This window comes from Podarcis muralis, chromosome 6 (genome assembly GCF_964188315.1).
Source record: "Podarcis muralis chromosome 6, rPodMur119.hap1.1, whole genome shotgun sequence".
Classification (NCBI taxonomy): domain Eukaryota; kingdom Metazoa; phylum Chordata; class Lepidosauria; order Squamata; family Lacertidae; genus Podarcis; species Podarcis muralis.
Window position 1 is genome coordinate 68765323 of NC_135660.1, and position 20676 is coordinate 68785998.

At 43.2% G+C, this 20676-nt stretch overlaps 1 protein-coding gene across 2 annotated transcripts; it reads right to left on the reverse strand.

Annotated features, from left to right (window-relative positions):
• Window positions 1–1861: 1861 nt before the first annotated feature.
• Window positions 1862–19937, reverse strand: PPA1 (inorganic pyrophosphatase 1). 2 transcript variants are annotated; one of them, XM_028729577.2, is made up of 12 exons: window positions 19780–19937; window positions 15141–15205; window positions 12722–12802; window positions 11137–11190; window positions 10662–10781; window positions 8934–9020; window positions 7924–8050; window positions 6624–6751; window positions 4739–4821; window positions 4431–4500; window positions 3177–3216; window positions 1862–2229 (listed from the first exon to the last, which is right to left on the reverse strand). In XM_028729577.2, exons 1-12 carry the CDS (start codon window positions 19841–19843, stop codon window positions 2201–2203), a joined length of 948 nt encoding a protein of 315 aa, XP_028585410.2. In that variant the 5' UTR covers window positions 19844–19937; the 3' UTR covers window positions 1862–2200. The 2 variants fall into 2 exon arrangements, with proteins under 2 accessions (XP_028585410.2, XP_028585409.2); XM_028729576.2 differs by lacking the exon at window positions 12722–12802.
• Window positions 19938–20676: the final 739 nt, after the last annotated feature.

A 20676-nucleotide genomic window follows, 5' to 3' on the forward strand; every position in this document is an offset into this window, starting at 1 on the left:
CTTCAGCCAGTTTAAGTCCTGCTTACGTAGGCTGTGTGTGTCGGGGGGGGGGGGGAGAGGGGTAAAACAGGTTATGCTGCATCACAACTCCATTTCCCAGTCCTGCCCCCATTGCAACTTACACTACCAAAAATGCAGTTGTTAAACAAATTCACTCGCAGGAGTCAATGGAAGGGCAGAATAGTAGGCCCAGGAACAGATGGTAGGAGCCAGGAGTTCCAGAACAAGGCATACTTTAAAAATTAGGGAAGGAAAGTACTTGAGATGTACTTTATCGCTTGAATTCTTTTATGAGACTTCAAGAGCTTATTCTCTGTCAAGCGCTCAAAATGTTCCTTGCTAAGAGGACTGTCTGCTTTCCCACACAAGTATTCGTAATGATCCCAGTGAGAAAATCCATCGTCTTCAAACCTCACCTCATTACTGAAATTTTCACCCAGTCTCCAGTACAACAAAAGACATGTACCATAATGCCATAGCCATTACAATGCTGCTGCCAGGAGGGAAGCTTTGTTATCTTATTCCGAACTACACAAACAGCATTTTATTTGGAACAGAATAGTGTTCTGTCCAAATCAATGAAACAGATCTTTCAAAAACAGAAAGCACCTACAGCCTCAACAGAAGTTTTTAATGGAACAAAAGCCATGCTGCATTTTAACACCAAAACATGACCTCAAGGAAGTGTGTGGCAAATCCTTTTGAAGAATTTCAAGTTCTGCATAGAACAGTCAGTGCCAGTGCCATTGATGGACACACATTTCCAGAAACTCATTCCTATCACAAAGTAGCCTCTGCATGAAGTGCCCTAGGCCCAGTGCAGGCTAACTGGCACTTCTAGTATAAAATGCAAGGCTGAAATGCGAAAGTAGCCAACACCAAGCAAATTACAGCTCCCATCATAGAGAAGCAGGGATGGGGGCAACTGCCTGTCATAGCCCTGCTTCTCAGACAAAGCATTCACTCTCATTAAAAGACAATCAAAACTGCGTATCATTTTAGTATTGATATTGACTATAATTTTGCATGAAGTGAGCTTTCCAAATCATTTTACTACCAAGTAGAATATGCCAGTCTACTGCTGCCAACAAACGTAGCTTAGCTGGGGCCTGTGTGGTACATGTAAACCTGCCAGAACTGCCATCCGAATTATGTCAGCCCCACTCCCACCCTGTGCACATTCAGTGTTAAGAGCATAGGTGCACAGGCCAGAAACTCCACTCCGCATTAATGCTGCTAAGCTACCCATCCCCAGTCCCCACAGGATCCAGTGGGGGGGGGGCAGCAGCCGGGCAGTGCTATGCAGAATTCCCGGCCTACATGTCTACTCTGTTTTTGCCAGTGCCACAACCTGAAAGGCCATGTTCCTGACATATCTGTATCAGTGTAGTATAGATGATGGGGACAGTGAACAAAGGACAGGCAAGGAGGCATGGAGCATGCCCACCAACTAGGAAATGGCAAGTAGTGGGTCTCATTATCCCCCCCCCCCTCAACCTGTCAATGGCAGCTCTACCTACCAATCACTGCAGTGAGGAAGTTGCGGCCATAATTTATTGTGAGATGGGAGGGTTAGACTACACTTAGTCATCAGAGCTACCAAACCAGCTATAGCTAACACAAGGATTGCTTGAAAAGTGTTGTACTTCCGCCTCATCTCAAGCTGGTAAGGTTAGTGACAGGGAGAGGCATCTCTGACTTCCACAATAATGTTGCTGTTTTTAAAACAGAAGGAGTGGGGGGGGGGGTTCCAGAATCCAACGCTTCTTTTTACTTTTTCCTCCATCTTCCATTACGCATGCTTCTCCCTTCATGATCGCATGAGATTTCAAAAGAACATGAAGGAGACAAGACTTCAGAATGAGCTTCAGCAAAAATTCTTCATAAGCAACGAAAGCGGGTATCTACACACAACTGGGTTATGCAACAGTGATTTGCCATGATGTGAAAGTAGATTTTGAAGACGGCAGGCTGGTGTTTTACACAAGAACTGCTCCGATGCTAGGATCTTGATATATTTCGAGCATATATTCCAAGCACACGTTACTGGTAGGTATGCAAAAATCTGTTACATCATCATAAACTATTTTACATGTTTCAAAACAGGACTGCTCTTGAAATCGAAGTTCCCGGTTCTTATCTAGTTGTGCACAAGTGTTTCCCGGTGTTGTGGTAGCAACTATAGCAGCATCTACCTCGGTCACTTCTCATAGAAGTACCACCTGTCCACTGGGTTTTAAAGACAAAGAAAGGGAGAAAGGAGACAAAAACTTTAGCATCATAAAGTAACTTGGAAAACATTCTTTATAAGGCATTGCAAATCAATATTTCAAAATGTGAAGCAAACTTCATGCACGCCGGTTATTCATTGCTAATTTCAAGCGCTTCGGAATTCAGACCGTGGGAAGCCAAAACAAAAATTATTACAAATTGGAAGACAATTGGACTTTTTTATTTTATTTTTATTGGATTTGATTTGATGTGTTAGATATTTTTATTGGAAAATTAATAAAGGCTTAAAAACAAAAATTCATCGCTAATTTCCATATAATTTATCCTGGCTTCTGTTCTTAAAACTAGAGGTTTTAGAAGCAGCTAGAGAGCAGGCAAACAAATGCTTGTGTCCTTTGTACTGGCAAGTGGACAGGTACCAGGCATTTGGCTAGAAGGGCCGCTGCAAGCTTTGCGCCTGGAACTATGTCTTGAGCTTATATTGGACCATTTGCATATTAGAAAGACAGCCCTTCAACATTTACTGGTAACTCAGAACGTGAAGAGAAAAGTTGCACTGGATATAATTCCTGGGAAACTGGGTCATAAAGTGAGGGTTGTCAAATATTGATATTAGACCTCCTGTAAGCATTAACAGATCTTTCAAATGAAGAAAACCTGGCTAGTGCAGTTTTACAGACACCTAAGGCACTGCGTAATAAGCTGCCCTTGTCAGAAGTGCTACACAAATGATAAAGAATGCAGGAGCTCTAATACTGAATTGTTGGCTTTCCCTGGTCCAAGTCTTGCAAACAAAATATTTAGCTCTAATAGGGTAGTAGTTTAAATGTAAAGGTCAGTGCCATGCAGGTGAGGATGCAGAATGAGAGCTCTTAACTGAAGGTTCCCACTCTATAAGAACATAAATACACACACTTCTCAAATTCACTCTGAATTAAGGTTACCTTCTGGTGGTATTGGATCAGCAGGTCCGCAGGCAGGTGCCTGGGGGGGGGGGAAGAGGAGAGCATTAAATCCAGGATTCCTGCTAAATTTAAAAATTCAGTTTCTCTTTCACATCAATACATAGGATTTTGCAAATAAATGCAATTATAATAATAATTTAAATGCCATACAGTTATTTTCCCTTCTGGATGAAAAACAAGAACTCTTCTGATGCTCCCAGTAAAACTATACATCTGAGGAACTGTAATCAGACTAAAAAGATAACCCTTTCATGTGTCCTAGAACCAAGTGCTGGCATTCTGATGTGGAGCTGGCATTCTGCAGTTGCTGCAGACCAACCCCAACCAGAATCAATGAGCTATTTTCCCACTCACATTTAACCAAATTCATTAGAACATGAGTTTTCGGTCATTACACTAGGCAGCATCCCATTCCATTCCTTGCGTAAGAGCAGAGAAGGAAAGGAGGAAGAGTAGAAATTGTAAGGGGGGAAGAAGAAGAGAAGGGGGATGGAAGTACAGTGTGCTCTCTTTGCACAGTAATAGAAAAAACAGGAGCTGATATAGCCTGAACAGCCTTAGGACTAGCGAAGGAAGCTATGCCTCTCCTTAGCACTTGCATGGACGTTCTTATGAGGGCTTCCCATCATTTACAAAACATGGGTTTAGGAGGATATTTCTGCCCATGGTGTCAATGAAGTGGCATTACTGAAACATACGGTAGGGTGGGACCTGGAAATGGTATTAGCATTTTTTTATAATTATCCAGGTAATCACTAATAGGCACAGGCTGCACTACTCAGATTAGACAGTCTCTTCTCTCAAAATGATGGCTGTGCAATAGGAGTCACCATCCCAGGAGCAGAAGATGCACAACATTCAGAACTGGGTGTAGGCTGTGCTTTAAATAAATAAAATATACACAACACCCAAGTTCTGTACCATGTAGAAGGCATAAAGCAAGCCTGCTTAATGTGCATCCCTTGTTCATGAGGATATAGGTAAATGAAATATTTGGGACATGGAAGGACCCACCTTTGGACCATGACAGATTTTGCCAGGCACTTTTTTTGCCCACCCAGACAGCCATCTTCTTTTAAAGAAGTTGAACAGAAAGATTTCTAAGATGCTGAGTTCTGCAGCCAATGCCACATTTGGCGGCTTTTCCGCCTTTGCATGAAATGCACACAGCCCTGCAAATTAGAACGGTGTCCTTACATGTCCTGGGCATAGAAATTAAACAGATCTGCTTACCTCTCCCACAGTAGCCCCCGCAGATGTTTGATCACAATGGCAAGGGCTGTCTGGCAAAGTTGTATTTGTGCTAGAAGAGAAAGTTCAGTTACAGAAGTAGCCACGTTTTCGCTCCCTGCATATTTATTCAATATGAAAATACTGAGATACATTCCTAACCCTGACATATTTCAAAATGGTGCCTGCATTACGAGTGCAAGTGCTAACAGTAACGTTTTTAGGCATCGTGTCAGCCGTATGATAGCCCCTCTCATTTAATTCCATCTCTTTAAAAGCCCAAGACTGGAAGGAGAAGAGTAGCAACTTACCAGCAAATTTCTCCACCAGTTTTGTTATTTACTAGAGCCTTCCAGTAATCATGGGTGTCTCCGATAATCTTAATTGAAAAGTCCTATGAAATAGAGAACAGAACAAGTTCAGTGCTTCTTCTCAATATCTGCAATGCAACAATGCCTTGTGTTTAGTGCAACAAATACTTCCCTAGTCAAGAGAAAATCTAGGCAATAACAGCACAAGCCTGCATTATGTCCCATCCTAGTTTGTCAGTGGCATTCTAGTATTCATCTGTCCATTTCATTACGTGCTGCATTCTCAAGGAACATGGAAACAATACATCTCCTTTTAAAAAATAATGTTGAAGTGGCACATTTCTGGATGGCAACGAGTTTTTAACAAAGGCTGTACTCTGAAATGGCATAGGATGGAGGGCCAGCCAAAGTTTTGCAACAGTAAGACACAGGCAAAGGGCTCTTCCAACTTGGCATGAACAGCAGCAGAGGTTTTTGATTGACTCCTTCAGCCATTCCACTGCTCACTACTGCTTATCAGTGTATTGATTTGAACACAGAAATGTTAAAAGAAGATAAATGCTGCAGCTTCACCTTTAACCAAGTGGCAGGACAGAGAAATATAAATAAATGTGCTTGTTGAGTCTTCAGTGAAAAGAGGAAAACAAGAAATGAACCGTCAAGGTTTATCAAGCAATAAATATACAGCCTAACAGATGAGAAGGGGAATTAAAAGCACTTTGCCTATGTCTCTCAATGAGAGAATGGCTGAGCTGTTACAAGTGTGTGTGCGTGTGTGTGTGTGTGTGTGTGTGTGAGTGAGAGAGAGAGAGAGAGAGAGAGAGAGTGTGTGTGTAAACAAACATATGTCAGAATACAGTAGTACCTCCGGTTAAGTACTTAATTCGTTCCGGAGGTCCGTTCTTAACTTGAAACTGTTCTTAACCTGAAGCACCACTTTAGCTAATGGGGCCTCCTGCTGCTGCCGCGCCGCCGGAGCACGATTTCTGTTCTCTTTTTTTTTTTAATGATATTTATTAAAGTTTCAAATAATACAAAATATAAAAAGAAAAAAGAACAGGGGAAAAAAATATTTCTCCTTTACAATCCCGAACTTTCAGTAACCTTTTTTCCAGAACTTCCCCTCACCTCCCCTTCTTGTATTCCATGTCCAGATATTTATCCAACAAGTTCTTATCCCTTACTTTTTAACCTTGATTTGTTATTATATTTAATTCAACTTACGTATCAGCTTTTAACTTATATACATTAATCATTTATACTTAAAAATTCTTTTCTAAGGTCAACCCAATCTCCCTTCCACGGATTCCCCATTTTTATACTAATAACCACACAACCTTAAGAAAGAAAAAAAAAAAAAATAGAAAAGATCAAGCACCCTTTAGGTTTCCAAACCCCACCCTCCCTTCCCCGGATTCGATCCCAAAACCATTGTCCATTAGTCCATCTACTATCAGCCTGGCAACCTCACGTCCGAGGCCCTTAAGTCTCTCTCAGTCCCCTTCTGCCGGTTTCTTTGAAGGTCCTTTATAATTGACACCAAGGCTCGGAGGGGTACTCTCCCAATAATTTCCATGATCCTTTCAGCCAGGCCTCCATGTGATTTCTGTTCTCATCCTGAAGCAAAGTTCTTAACCCGAGGTACTATTTCTGGGTTAGCGGAGTCTAACCTGAAGCATATGTAACCTGAAGCGTATGTAACCCAAGGTACCACTGTATGTACATTTGTCTGTTTAATAGGTTTTTAACTTCCAGCTAAAGGTAATGAAGCCCTCATCAGGAGCTACTTTCCCCACAGAATGAAGCATGAAGAACTCTGGCTCCCCATGATATTGTCAATTACCGAAAAGGACATTGACGGATATCCATCAAGATGCAAACATACCTTGTCTTTAAATTCTCCATTGAATGCAAATTGGTTTTCCGGCTTCCCGTCAGGTACTTTGTATCTTCTAAACCAGTCCACCGTCGCTTCTAAATAGCCAGGCTTCAACGTCCTGACATCATTAATATCTTATAAATAAAAATAAGAACCATGCCTTCAGAACCCAGTTACGAGTATTAGTTACAGGACACTAAAAGGACATGCCTTAGATTCAAGAACATGCTTTACCCCTCAACCCTGCCACCATATCCATTCTCCTGCCTAGTTGCAATTGTTCTAACGTGGATTAAAGGTTTGCCGAGAGCCTGCAAACAGATACAAGAACCTAGATAGATAGAACCTATCACTTTGCACGGACACTTTTTTTTTCTGAACCACAGCCAAGATCTACAACTTAGCACAGCATTATTCTTATCTTTCTCAGTGGACTCTTGTTGCAAGGGCAAAGTTGGCAACTCCACTAGAAATCCACCTCTATACAGGGAAGAGGTGAATCTAAGAACTCCCAGCAAACTAAAAAATAAAATAAAAACCCATTGCCTTAACTGGTGTGTAGAAAGTCGAGAGGAAATCACATGCAGTGAAGAATAATTCAAAGCTAGGCTGGTGTTTTATAAAGGTACTATTTCTTGTGTAAACACTGAGACCTGGCAGTTTTCCTATCCATGACTCATAAAATATGCCGATTTATGAAGTTCTGACCACACCTTAGGCTCCATCTAGGCACAGACTCCAACTACACCACGGGAGAAATCTTCCTGCTCTTTGTAACTGGGTCTCCAAACTACAGATAAACTCCACATAGCAAAGTCTCAATACATTGCTTGCACTTCCTTCTGTAAACAAAGCAACTGTTGTTTCTGGCACTTAACACACTCTCATTACTATTACTAAATTTATTAGTCTTTTTTTTTTTTGCCCCAGGAAACTTAAAGCAACTTAGAAAACAACAATGTTTGGTCCAAATATTTATTGCTCATGCTATAACCAGTAGTATAAGTTTCACCTCTTCTAAATGAAGTGGAACCTACAAAACTTTGATTTACTCAAGACTTCAGTCCCTTCAAGGCAAGTAGGATTACCATTATTACCATCCATCCATGAGATTTGTGCAGTAGTGATGCTAGCGTCCTGCTAAAGGTTTGTTAACAACCTGCTACATATTCCATGGATCTAGGATACATTGTTCTAGAGACATAAACAGCATCATATTACCTGTGCTCTACACAGATCTCACCTTTCCTTGCTGGGCATTTGAAGGGAGAGGAAGGAAAGTTCTGATCACTTCAGTGCTACTTACTGTTCAACTTAGCAGCATCGGGGTCTTCAGTGTTGATTGCAATGACCTTCCAGTCTGTTTCAGACTCATCAATCAATGCCAGGACACCCAGCACTTTCACTTTAATTATTTCTCCTCTGCTGCACACCTGATTGAGTAGATGTTCCTCGTTAATTAGATGGAAAGACCAAAGAAACAATTCAAATAAACCATAACAGTTAAATATTGTAGCATCTCTCACCGATTGCTCAGCAAATAGGCCTGAACTACTTATTCTGCTTAAATCAGGGACACTCACCAACCAAGGTATTTGTGAGTTGGCGTTAAGCTTTCCCAAGGAGCTCATCTTTCATATTTTTATTTTCAGATTAAAGGTATAACTACAGATGTTTGTAGAGAGACTGAGAATATGGGTGATAAAAAAGACTGGTGTTTCACATGTCATAATATTAATTATCATTGTATCAAACTTTTTCGAGGGCAAACTCAGGGGTAATGGTTTTAAGACAATACAGTAGAATGAGTCTAACTTATCTTGGCATCTATTAAATAGTATTTAGAGTCTGTGTAGAAATGTAAGCCTTGGCATTTATTTTAGCCTCACTCTTTACAAACTTTTCTCTGCGTATCAATGTTGTAGTCCGTTTAAGCTGATGCCACAATAATTCTGTATTATGGTACCATAGGACTCTCTGTTTCTGCTACCAAAACAGATACAGTCTAGAATCCATTATGAATGCTATATTAAATCAGCTGAAGCAAACAGACACACTTTAACAAGCCCTTAATACATTTCCAGTACGGTTGTATATGCAGAACAAGTTACCTACCGCTGATTTAAACTCATTGCAACCTTACCATGCCATGATGCAAAATTATAATGCCCAAGTTCGAATAGGGCAACTAGCTAAAAAGTCCAGTTCAGCAAGACATTCAGGTGTAAAGTTTCGCCAAGGTGGACGAAAAGAGAGATTGAAACAACAGTTTACAGCTCTAAATGCAGACCACCACAACTTCAAAAAACACATTACCTTGCTTCCAATTTCACAAACGTCAATTGGATCATTATCTCCACAGCAGCCGGTATTTTCGTCTTTATGCTCTGGGTCTTCCCATGTCTTTAAAAAGAAGAAGAGGCTATATGTAGCACACATACACAGTTACTTTGCTAATGGGCTGCTTATACGGCATTTGCAGTTTTACGTCTTTTTAAAAGTATTTTCTTCTGAAATGCTCTTTAGGCAGCCAACTTTGTCCACTGACAGCCACAAGAGTATGGCTGGCGGTTGTGATATATTTCTTACAAGAAAATTCAGGAATCAGAGGAAGGAGTCTGCTTTTCCTAGCTGAATCTAGGCCATTTGTTTGACGCTTTACCAAATCCACAAAGCACTGCATTTTCCTGCATATGAAAGGAGCAGGGAATTTTTTAGATCTAGTTATGAAACCTCAACTTGCTGTTAGATCTGTTGCATTAACCAGAACACGCTCGCATAAATTCAAGTCGAAGAGACTTCCACGTGCGTGCATTTAGCTACCTTACACAGAAATATGGATGTGTTGATAACACATGCCAGAGGGAAGTTGCCATTCAGACTGCTTTAATAGAAATTGACCTAACTTCCTTCCAGGTCAGAAGCAGAGTTATTAAAACCCCGGCAAGGGCAGGGCTCCGGAACAGTTTACATAATGATGCCATAGCATCCCTTATGCTGGCCATCTAAAGTTTAGCTGGAACAAACACTGCCAATTTGGAAAGTAGAAGTTAACTCAATAGATGTTTAAGATTAAAAAATAAAAATCTTCGAAATGATTGAAGACAAGAACACACGATTGGGCAGAGGCAGCCTAAGTAGTTCTGCGGTCAGAGGGAACTCAGTAGGACAGGTCTGAAGTCTAATTCAGAAAAGGTGGAAGATACAAAACCACAATGCCAACTGGGGCAGGAGGAAGTGTCTGACAGTATGTCGTAGCCTCTGTACCACAGGAAATAAGAGGATTGATCAGTGTGGCACAACAAACTGACCAAAGGGAGGGACTGATGCTAGCTGGAAAGCAAGTATTGGAACTGAATTAGCTGAAGTAGGGAAAAGAGCAAAACGTAAGAGAGTTAGTATTACAGTGATAAAACTATAACAGCACAGCTTCCATAGCAAACTCTCTTTCCTCTTCTTAAAAAGTCTGGTTAGTGCACTGTAATGCCATGTTTCTAAAGTCTTAGTCATATGCATTCACTATCCCCTGTGACTTGTGCTGGATTTTTCAGGGTTGAATACAGGCAGTGACCATTTCAGGCACATCCAATATGTGCACGGTCACACATGCTCACATTGCGCCAAACCTGGAAGTGGCCTCAAAATGGGGTGTTTGCAAGCTTTTTCGATTGTGTTTCAAATATACACAATTTCATTTAAATGCGTTGGAATGCAACACCTACGTAAATTGAGGGGTTGCTTGTGTACTTTTCAAGATGACCCTGATATGTGAATTGTGATCTGCAAAGCCAACTGATTCAGTTGCAGCACAATCAGCTTCCTTGTTTACAACATAGACTGTACTCTCACTTTTCTCCTGAGATTTTGCCACCCCATTGTCCATGCAATAGTTACACGTTCCTCCTCATTAGTGTTTTGCTCTTGCTATAATGTTGCTTTGCTAAAATGTTTGCATGGAAACATGGCACTTCCAGGGGCAGCCTAATGAACATTTATGCTCAGCAATTAAAAGACCTCTGAAAATAAAGAAAGCTAGACAAATACCTGTGGAATAGCACCGTAATTCCAGATGTATCCCTTGTGGGGAAAGACATTAGCGACATAACGTAGTTTTCCTTTCTTCACATCCTGCTTAATTGGGTTTAGAGGATCTTTGGTTGCAATCTGAAAAAGAATTAGTTTAAGTTTAGCATTAACAGAAGAATGTACAAACAATCCAATTTTAGGATGGTATTTTCCCTACAGGTGCTTCAATTCACATTTTCAAAGTAAATTAAATATTCAAATTGATAGCAACCATGAAATCTCAGAAGTCCAATAGGGCTTGTTCACGAATAGTGTGCATAGTCCTGCAGATTTAGAATAGCTGCCTATTTCTTTATTACTAACTAGTTGGGAAATTTCAAATTTCAGAAATGCTGACGCAGAATGGCTTTATCTTTCACGGATAAGATGACCTTAATGAAGAGGCAGCCACCAAGCCAGGAACTACAGCTTTCCAAATACATAATGCCATTACCTCCATCTTAGCATTGGTCCATCGAGGTATTTCCACAACCATGTTGAACACATCCTGAAAAGAATAAGAAACCAGAGGTATATACCATATCCATGTAAATCTAGAATTGAACATTTAATTTTGTTTATTAAAATTATAACTGTCTAGATAATAGATCTTAAGTAAAAATAGCAAAGCCATCGGGATTCAAGTAATTTCCCCCCCTAAGTGCTGCAATAAAGGAATGGGGTGAAAACTATACAGCTTTCATGCATTCATCAGTGGGGGAGACAATTTTGTCTTTTGACGCTTTCGATCCATAATGAAAGCAAAAAAGACCAACCACCTGGTATTTCGTTGCATAACTTGATATTTAATGGAGACCATTACGCAAGAGACTATTGCACAGATGCAAGAACACAATCAAAAGTTCAATGATTTAAGATCACTATCATGCTAATGCATTTTGCTTTCAATGGCAGGTAAGATTTTACATGTCCAGATTTTCTTTTCTTTTTTTTAATAAACTGCATTTACATAGCAGCCACAGAAGAGCAAATTCCACCCTGGCAGAAGAAAGGATAACATCATTTAGGATTATCCATCGAATACAGGAATGAGCAACCTGGCTGGCATGATGTATCAGGGACACTTCTCACAACAATTATTTCAAATGTGCCTTTTTTAAAGCTAGAATTCTGACAGGCATTTTGAGACCTGCAAAGGAACCTCACATTGCAAATCCTATGCAGGTCTACTCAGAAGCAAAATGGAGGTTACTCTTAAGTATGTGGGATTCTGGACTAAAAACCGTTATTAGGTAAACACATCACGCCCACAAATACCTAGCTCGTATCTCAGAAAATTATCTAATCAGACTTCAGTTTCCTAACACCGTTCGAAGAGTGAATTGGCTTCAATTTTATCAACAACCTACTTTGAGAACGAGGTGGGAGGGGACATCCCTTCTTCCTTCAGAAGGAAGAAAAATAGCTTCTTAAGAAGAGAGAATTAAATGTGCTAAAAATTATGCTGGCATGAGTCAAGTGGATTGGAACCACCTTGGAGCCTTGAGGCAGTATCCAAGGCTCCTGTTCCCCTAACACAAGAGATTTGTACTAGCGTAATACAACTTCCCCATCCTGTCCCCTGCAGCTCTCAAAATCAGCTCCAGAGGCTTGAAGGACCCTTTGGGGAAGGTTTTGTGGAGTGCGGGGGGCGGGAAGGGAGGAAAGAAACAGAAGTGCAACTGCATCAGCAAAACGCCACTGATACTGCTCTGGATGCAGCCCATATAAATTACAAACCAGCCTGCAAGTATATTAAAATAATAATGGATATATTTATGACAGAAGCCCAGACAGTTCTGTAGCTATTTCCTGAGGCAAAGAGAGCCCCTCACCCTTTTCATACATAAACATAAGCAGCATTCCAGTTTGCCATGCCCTGGCAAGCACAGAAAGGTACAACGAGGCCATATACATTTAAAATACGACGAGGGCAGCAGCCCAGGTGCTGATAAATTTAGAACCTCTCCAATCCTCTCAAGATCTTAAGAATATGAGGATTAGGAGCAAGAGCTGTAGACGAGACTGGGTAATGTAACCTTTTGCCCTAAACTGGACTCCCTATCTGGGCTGCTACTGAAGCTGTGGAGAACCCAGGAGAATAACGAGGAGAGCCATCCCTGCAATAAAAACAAAGAGAAGCGAAGTCTGAGAATCAGTACTGCATTGTATTGTTTAGCTTCTGGGACAATAAAATGTCTGCTTATTCTTACTAACTTTTTTACCTGTGTCTCGAACAGATAAGCAAGGGGCATAGCACATTCAAATAGGCAGGGTCTCACTGCACACAAAGTCCGTTCTGCTGCCACAGGTGGATTCTTTTAAAAAACCACATGAAGCCCCTGCCTCTACTCCTTGCTCCACTGATGGAGGTGGCTGAATTTGCAGGGTTGTTTTCAGCTGTATTTGAGCACTTTATAACTGAAGATGGAATATGGTGGACAAGGGATACCATGCATCCAGTTACAGCCAAATCCCATTCCTTCTGTTGCAAGAGTTATTGCTTGCCACATGAGGTAAATTGTGCCCAAGAGCACCAGTTACAGTGGCCATTAGTTATCCAATTTGTACATGCCTAAAATTAGCCAAGATTCTGCTTAAACATAAGTTCTCCTTTCAGTTCTAGTTTTCAACCCTGCTATTCTTTTTGCCCCCTCAGAGCTTGGCTTTTACTCTAAGGCACTGTCAACGAGATTAGATTTCCATTCTACTGTTTTATAAACTAAGCTGGTTGCACACACAGAGAGAGAAAAACCACAGGATCATTCTTGCAAAATAGTTTGCAGTGTTTTTCTTGTTAATGCTGCTCTGATTGCTGCTAACTAATTTGGGTTTCTTTAATAGTGAGCTTTAAAAATTTGGTACAATTATGTGCTGCTCTTGTTTTGTTAGCCAACCTGGAGTTTTGATATTTATAGCCCAAAATTTGAATAGTAATGATTTTTTAAAAATATGTCATGACCTGGCAGTTTGGGCTGCTCAAATAAGACAACACTATTTAACTTTACAGTATTTCCAGAAGCCAACGTGAAGATTCCACTGCATCAAGTTATGCCTCTAGGCCTACTTGGAAACAAAAAAGTGCTGGAACAACAAAAGCTATAGAAAACGCGAAATAAACATTGTTCCATTTCAGACTTAATGCTCTTGTCCCAAAAAAACTATAGTTAAGACTTGATTCAATCCTGATCTGCTTTAATGCCCATAATATATGTTGTGGTGCATTACATTTATAGTGCATGATCTTTTTGTCTTTGTCCACTGTTGAAATATTATTCTGTCTGGTTTTGAGCCAATAAATGATGGTTTATTGGGTTGATAAAACTACTTGTGCCTGAAGTGCTCAGCCCTACTTTGATGTGCTTGTTCAATCCCTGCTTGCAAACCATTGTTTCCCAATTCAGATACAATAGAAAACTGTGGCAAAAACAAATCATGATATAACTGCCAAAGCGGAAGGTGTGAGAAAAGAAGGAATAAGGATGTGGTGAGTAGGCAAAAAGGTACATTTTCAGGCCCCGAAAACTTGGTTTATCAGATTGAGATTGTTACATTTTGAAGCTTGCCATTGTGTACAAATATGAGCTTAAGATATCTTGCTAAGAATAATAACAACCCTTCAATACCCAACAAGTTATAGAGGAAGACTACTATCATGGATATAAAAAAAATGAATTTCTAAAATCTGGAAAGAAGGATGAGAAAGAAAACTACTGGGGGAACCTAACACAGCTAAGAAGTCAGCGCCAAGGGTTTTTCATTTTGGCAACATCACACTGTATAAGTTGGACACAAAATGCAATGAACCAGCTTCCCTTTAAGAACATGAAAATGCCAATAATATGAGACAGTTATGTATTTTCTCCTGCTGGAAGAGTCAGCCAGTTGGAAGCTTTTCTGGAGTGGCTTTTACCACTTGAAAACTTTGAGGATTTTTAGCAGACCGCTTCATGATTTTTCTGCCTGTTGTACCAATTGTAAGGCACTATGCTGTTTTAAATTGCATTTTCACAGACACACCATACAGCACCTAAATGAAGCATGTGGACCACTGGTGGTCTGTGGACCAGTTTGGGAACCTCTGTTCTACAGCAGAAAAGAGAAAAGTGAGCGTTGGGCTGAAGCAGGCAGTAATGACTAGTGAACAATGGTAGTAAAGGGAAGGTTGCACCCTCCATCCCAACTTAAGAACAAAAATTAATTTGCATGCACATGCTATGTTGAGATTATTCCTCCGTTCGTGTCAAGTTTTACTTAAGTAACATTGGTTAATAAAGCCAAGGCAGTTACCTTAAGTTGTCAAGCACGGATCAGAAATTGGGTTGAAGTTGCTTTGAACACACACAGCTTGTCCCCTGTTAAGAATAAGCAACTCTACATCTAGTGACTGGGTCACCTTTATACAGTCTGCAGGGCGAATCCCCACAAAGTTCTGCTCAGTATGACCGCAAGCCTTACCTTGCGAGCATCTGGATGTATGGGAATGTCATGGAACGGAGAAATGTACTGTCCCTTATCGTTTTCTGAAAAACAAAGGAAATGTCCAAGTTTTTGATTATCTTTAATGCATGCAGTAGTAAAATAAAGCTGACAAAGTACCAGGGATAGAAAGTTTAAAGCATGTCTATAAACAAAGACAAGTTGGCACAGTTCTATCAACTAGGTTTTGTTCCAATGAAATCACTGCAACAGCAGGTGCGCTGCAGAGTTCCTACCTGCCCTAGTTTCTCAGAAGACTGGAATATACCAGTGCTGGTGCTACTAAATGTGATAGGGGTTCATCGCAGCTTACCCCCACCATCCATGTGCAGCTTAAAGCTCCCATCGCTAACAGCAGTGCTTCAGATAGCCTATGCAATCTCCAAGGCACACTTCCACAGTAGTCAGACACACCTGTAGACTGTGACCTGCAACAGCCAGGTAGCCAAGCCCAGGGCTTGGGCTAGCCCTCGTTGCTGCTGCTTCTGTGCTCCAGCATAGTGCGCTCAGTTTTACAAGGTATCTCAGAAGGCGTTCTCCCTGAAGTGCAAACTACGGGAGCCTCTGGAAACAGCAAAACCTGTACAAGCAAGCGGACTCCAGCCTTATCAAATGACAACAGAGGCTGATATGATGTTGCCCTGAAATGGTTTAGCTTATATCTCCAAAGATGAACAAAATGATTTCCTACACATATTGCACAATGATAAGGGTACTTGGATAGATGTCAGTAGATGTCACAATCCCATTACTTTTAGACCCCCTACACACCTACATGGCATTTCTCCAAGGAAATTATCACACGCAGCAACACAGTGCATGTGTGTGTGTGTGTCATGGACTGGGTAGGGGAGAGAGAACTGCAGCCATGTGTGCTGCACCCTTTACCTGCACCTTTCCACCCAAGCAGAATCTTTCCCTCTCATTGGGGGAGCTGGCGGGGGTGGGAAAGACCCAAATAATTGCCCCCATGCATACATTTGCTATATTTACCCACACACAAGCACAGTGGTACCTCGGGTTACATACGCTTCAGATTACAGACTCCGCTAACCCAGAAATAGTACTTCGGGTTAAGAACTTTGCTTCAGGATGAGAACAGAAATCATGCTCTGGTGGCGCAGCGGCAGCAGGAGGCCCCCATTAGCTAAAGTGGTGCTTCAGGTTAAGAACAGACCTCTGGAACGAATTAAGTACTTAACCCGATGTACCACTGTATTGCCATGGAAAACTTGCTCCCTTTTGGCATTCCACACTGCTGAAAAGAGGACCTAGTAAGTTGCATGTGGGTTTAGGGTCACAGCTTAGCAGCAGAGAATATGTTGTGCAAGCAGAGGACCTCTAGTTCAAATGACATTGGGCAACAGGACTTGGAAAGAACTCTGACTCAGTCACTGGAGTCCCCCTTGCCAAGACTCGAAGGTGGCCAGTTCCCTGGTATCCTGTGATGAGAAAAATCACCTCCACTACCTGGACTTATCCATCTGTCCAAATTTATTAGCTGAGGTATGTTTGGACTCAGAGGCTCATTTAATTTTGGACTCATGGCTTTCCTGGATTAACAGGCAAGGTTAACTGCCAGCAAGCCAAGCCAGGCTTCCACTAGAATGGATGACAGCAGGGTAGATACCTTCATGTACTTAAGACACTTTAGGGAAAAGTTTTTCCCAGCAGTCGCCAAAAACAAACTGCAAGTTGCATTTCTCAATCTAGAAGAGTACGCATCTTGGAGCATTACCTTAAAAAGGAATCTCCTGTCAAGGCATGGGATCTAGCACACCTTGTCTCAGTGTCTGCACAAATTGCTCCCATCAATGCCTCTTTTTAAATGGCTGGTGCCCTGCTTTGATATTTTAAAGGTAAAGGTAAAGGTACCCCTGCCCGTACGGGCCAGTCGTGACTGACTCTAGGGTTGCGTGCTCATCTCACTCAAGAGGCCGTGAGCCGGCGCCGTCCGAAGACACTTCCGGGTCACGTGGCCAGCGTGACGAAGCTGCAGCTGGCGAGCCAGCACCAGCGCAGCACACGGAAATGCCGTTTACCTTCCTGCTATAAGGCGGTACCTATTTATCTACTTGCACTTAGGGGTGCTTTCGAACTGCTAGGTGGGCAGGAGCTGGGATCGAACGACGGGAGCTCACCCCGCCGCGGGGATTCGAACCGCTAACCATGCGATCAGCAAGTCCTGGGCACTGAGGTTTTACCCACAGCGCCACCCGCGTCCCTTTTTATATTTTAATTAGTCCTAAAAAAGATATTGCCTGGGTGTGGATTTAGGAGCCTCAAGTAAAATGCTTGGCAGTCTCTCACCCCAGTGGACCTGTTTTATGATTCAGCTTTTTCAGCTTACCAGGAACATCAGCAACCTTTAAGACAAAAAGAGCCAATTGGACCCGTTTCCAAAGAAAAAACAACAACTTGGAGCCGCAAAACCATTGCGACATTTAAAACAAATATATCTCCGGAGCCGCGATCTGACAGCGGGCGGGAAGGTGATGTCGGGACGGTGCGTGACTAATGCACGCACCGCCCCCATGCGACGTCACAGCCAGTACAGCGCCCGCCACAGTGGGGAGTGTCGGGGTGCACAATGCGCCTCCTCCCCTCGCTAGTATCCGCCCCGGAGCCGCGCCAAAGATGTAAAAGAGCCACATGCGGCTCTGGAGCCGCGGGTTGCAGACCCCTGAAACTGTTAAGAAAACTTTGGATAATCGTCATTTCTTTGTGCAGCAAAAACTGAAGCTGTTTTGAGGTGGAGCACTACCAGGAAGAAATGAAAATCGCCTTAAAGGATTATACTGCGGGAGGCTTTTCATTTTACAGCCACCTTCACTGCCCATATCCGACAGTCTGGTTCAGACTTTAAACCCAACAGCTGTTTGCTCAATGGGGGAGGGTTAGAGGAGAACAGCGCACCAGGAGCTCACCTGCCAGTTATTGGGGCACCAAGGAAAGAAAGAAATTTCAAAACAGGCAGTGGAAAGCCAGCAAGCAACTCTGAGCATATACGAAGAGTATTTAAGTACACTTAACTATTCTGAAAGGTGAGGGTCGATGGAGCCAGGTGAGCTACCTTTGTAATCTCCAAACCACCTGGGTCAGATGACATAGCAAGTCAGACTCCGGCTTGTTTCATTTGTGGCACAGCAGCAAGAAAGGACTGCCTTGGGAACGTTTGAGTTGCATGCTGCTCAGTTAACATTACACCATAGTTTAAAAACAAACTATGGTTAATGTGACATGCAAGCTAGGCCATAGCCTCTTAACAGGGCATTACATGGACAGTTAATGCCATGATCAGTCATCCTAAACCTCACACACACACACACACACACACACACACACACACACAACTTTTACGACAGCATCAATCCCATTCTAGTACCTTGGGCAATGACTTTCTCTTTCTCCATATATCAGGTTCTCTGTCACAGCGTCCAAGGGCAGCTATATCTCGCACTTTCATTTCCTTCCAATTGCTTCCCTTCCCCCATCTTCTCTCCTCCTTCAGAATAGCTAAATGCTTTCAAAAGTACTCTTCTCACACAGCTAAACGTATTGCATGCTACGTTCCATGTATTTGTTGTTCTATTTTCTGTACCGCATCCTTCTGCAGTCAAAAGTGAGGGTTGGTAACTGGGACTCAGCAAAGAATCACAGAAGTGGGGAAATCTCCACTGCCATTCTATAATAATAGCATTACACAGGTTGTGATTTCATGGCTGGAGCAGCCATCCCTGAAAGTCTACATGGGAAGACAGGTGTGTTTGTATACAAGAGTTTGGAGGGGCACTGAATTCAGGTGATGCACTCGTCCCAACCCCAATTCCCCAGCCCAGTCCTAGATTTAAGGGTGACTGGGATTGCAGGAACACACACTCATGCGCCAAGCCTAATCCACCACCCCACCCCAAATATTAGGCCTTGGAGAAGCAGGGAAACTTCCGTGACGGCAGTGCTGGTGCATTTGGGATCCCTTCCCCTTCTCTCTTGTTAAAAATCCCTGCAGAGCTATATAAAAGCTCTCTGGACAGGCCCGTTTCACGCTGACACAGCGGGCTGGCACCAGGCTACCCACGAGGGGAAACTGCAGCAGCGTCCGCAAACCCTTTGGCGCACGCTCCGGCGCTGCACGAGCCTCACAACAACCCTGCGAGGGAGGGCCCCGCGTTAGCGCCTCTGTCACAGATAACCAGCCGCTTGCAAGGGCGCAAAACGCAAACTCGCTTCCAAATTAAACCCGCTCAGGGGTTGCGGAGAAGCCCTTTCCCTGACTGCGCCGCCAAGTTGGACATTGCAATGGCAACTTTTTCAAAAAAGCAGAGCGCCGTGGAAAGGATCCTGGATCGAGCCTCGCCGTCTATCAAAGCAATTACACGGCACGATTCCAGAAGCGGAGGAGAAGGCGTCGAGGAACAAACGGAGCCCGCCTGTGGCTTTTTCCTAGGCTGCCTGTCTGCCCCACAAATGCCCTCCCGAGGGACACGCACGCACGCGCGCGCTCGCCTCCCTCTTTCATTCATCTCCCGCCCTGCGCGCTCGCGGGCGCCCCGCGCACCGGGCTTCTCCCGCAGCCCCCCCGGCTAAGCCCGCCCGGCTCCCCCGGGGGAGAACTCACTGAAGAACAGCCTGTAGCCGAGGCTGTTGGGGCAGCCGCGCTCCTCCACGCTGTAGCTGGCCATGCTGCGCCCTACCGGCTCGCCCGACAGACAGCAAAAGGAGAGTTGCTCGCTGCTCCTCCTCCCTCGAGGCGGCCTCTTATTAGCCGACGGCACGCCCTCCCAGCCGCTTTCCCCGCACTGCGCAGGCGCCCGGCCTCTCCCCTCCCTGCGCTCCTCCGAGTTTCATCATCCTCCCCACGCCGCGCCGGGCTCGGCCCCGCACTGCGCATGCCCCGTAGTGAAGAAACAAGGTCCCGCCCCCTCGCAGTTCTCCCCGCCCCTCCGCTTTTTCTTCAGCAAATTTGATTTGGGGCACCTTTGACACCTTTAACGCCGCTTCACTGGGAGTAACCCCCGTTGAGTTACTTCTGAGTAGGCAAAGCCCTTAGGTGCCTCCAAACACTTTACTGAGCTGGTTTGTTGTTGCTGCTGCTGCTGCAGGGGAATTAACAGGGCTAGTTCTGTGGAAATAATAAATAATAATAATCACCGACATTGGAGAAAGTCTAGACTAAGGCTTTCCAAACCTGGGTCTCCAGCTGTTTTTGGACTACAACTTCCATCGTCGCGAGGGATGATGGGAACTGTAGTCCAAAAACAGAAGGAGAGTTTGGGAAACACTGGTCTAGTCTCCCAGTTGTATATTCCTCCCCTAAATAAATTAGCTTTATTGGGTTAAGCCAGATTCTATATGGCAGCGCTATCCAAAAGGCAATCTTAAACCTCAGTAACCCCTCCCCAAATCTCCAGCAATATGGGGGGATATTAAGCCTGGACTGGACTGCAGAGTGGTTGTCATATAAGCTGTTCTTTCCCAGCCCCACGCCTGAACAAAACCCATCAGCCTTGCCTTT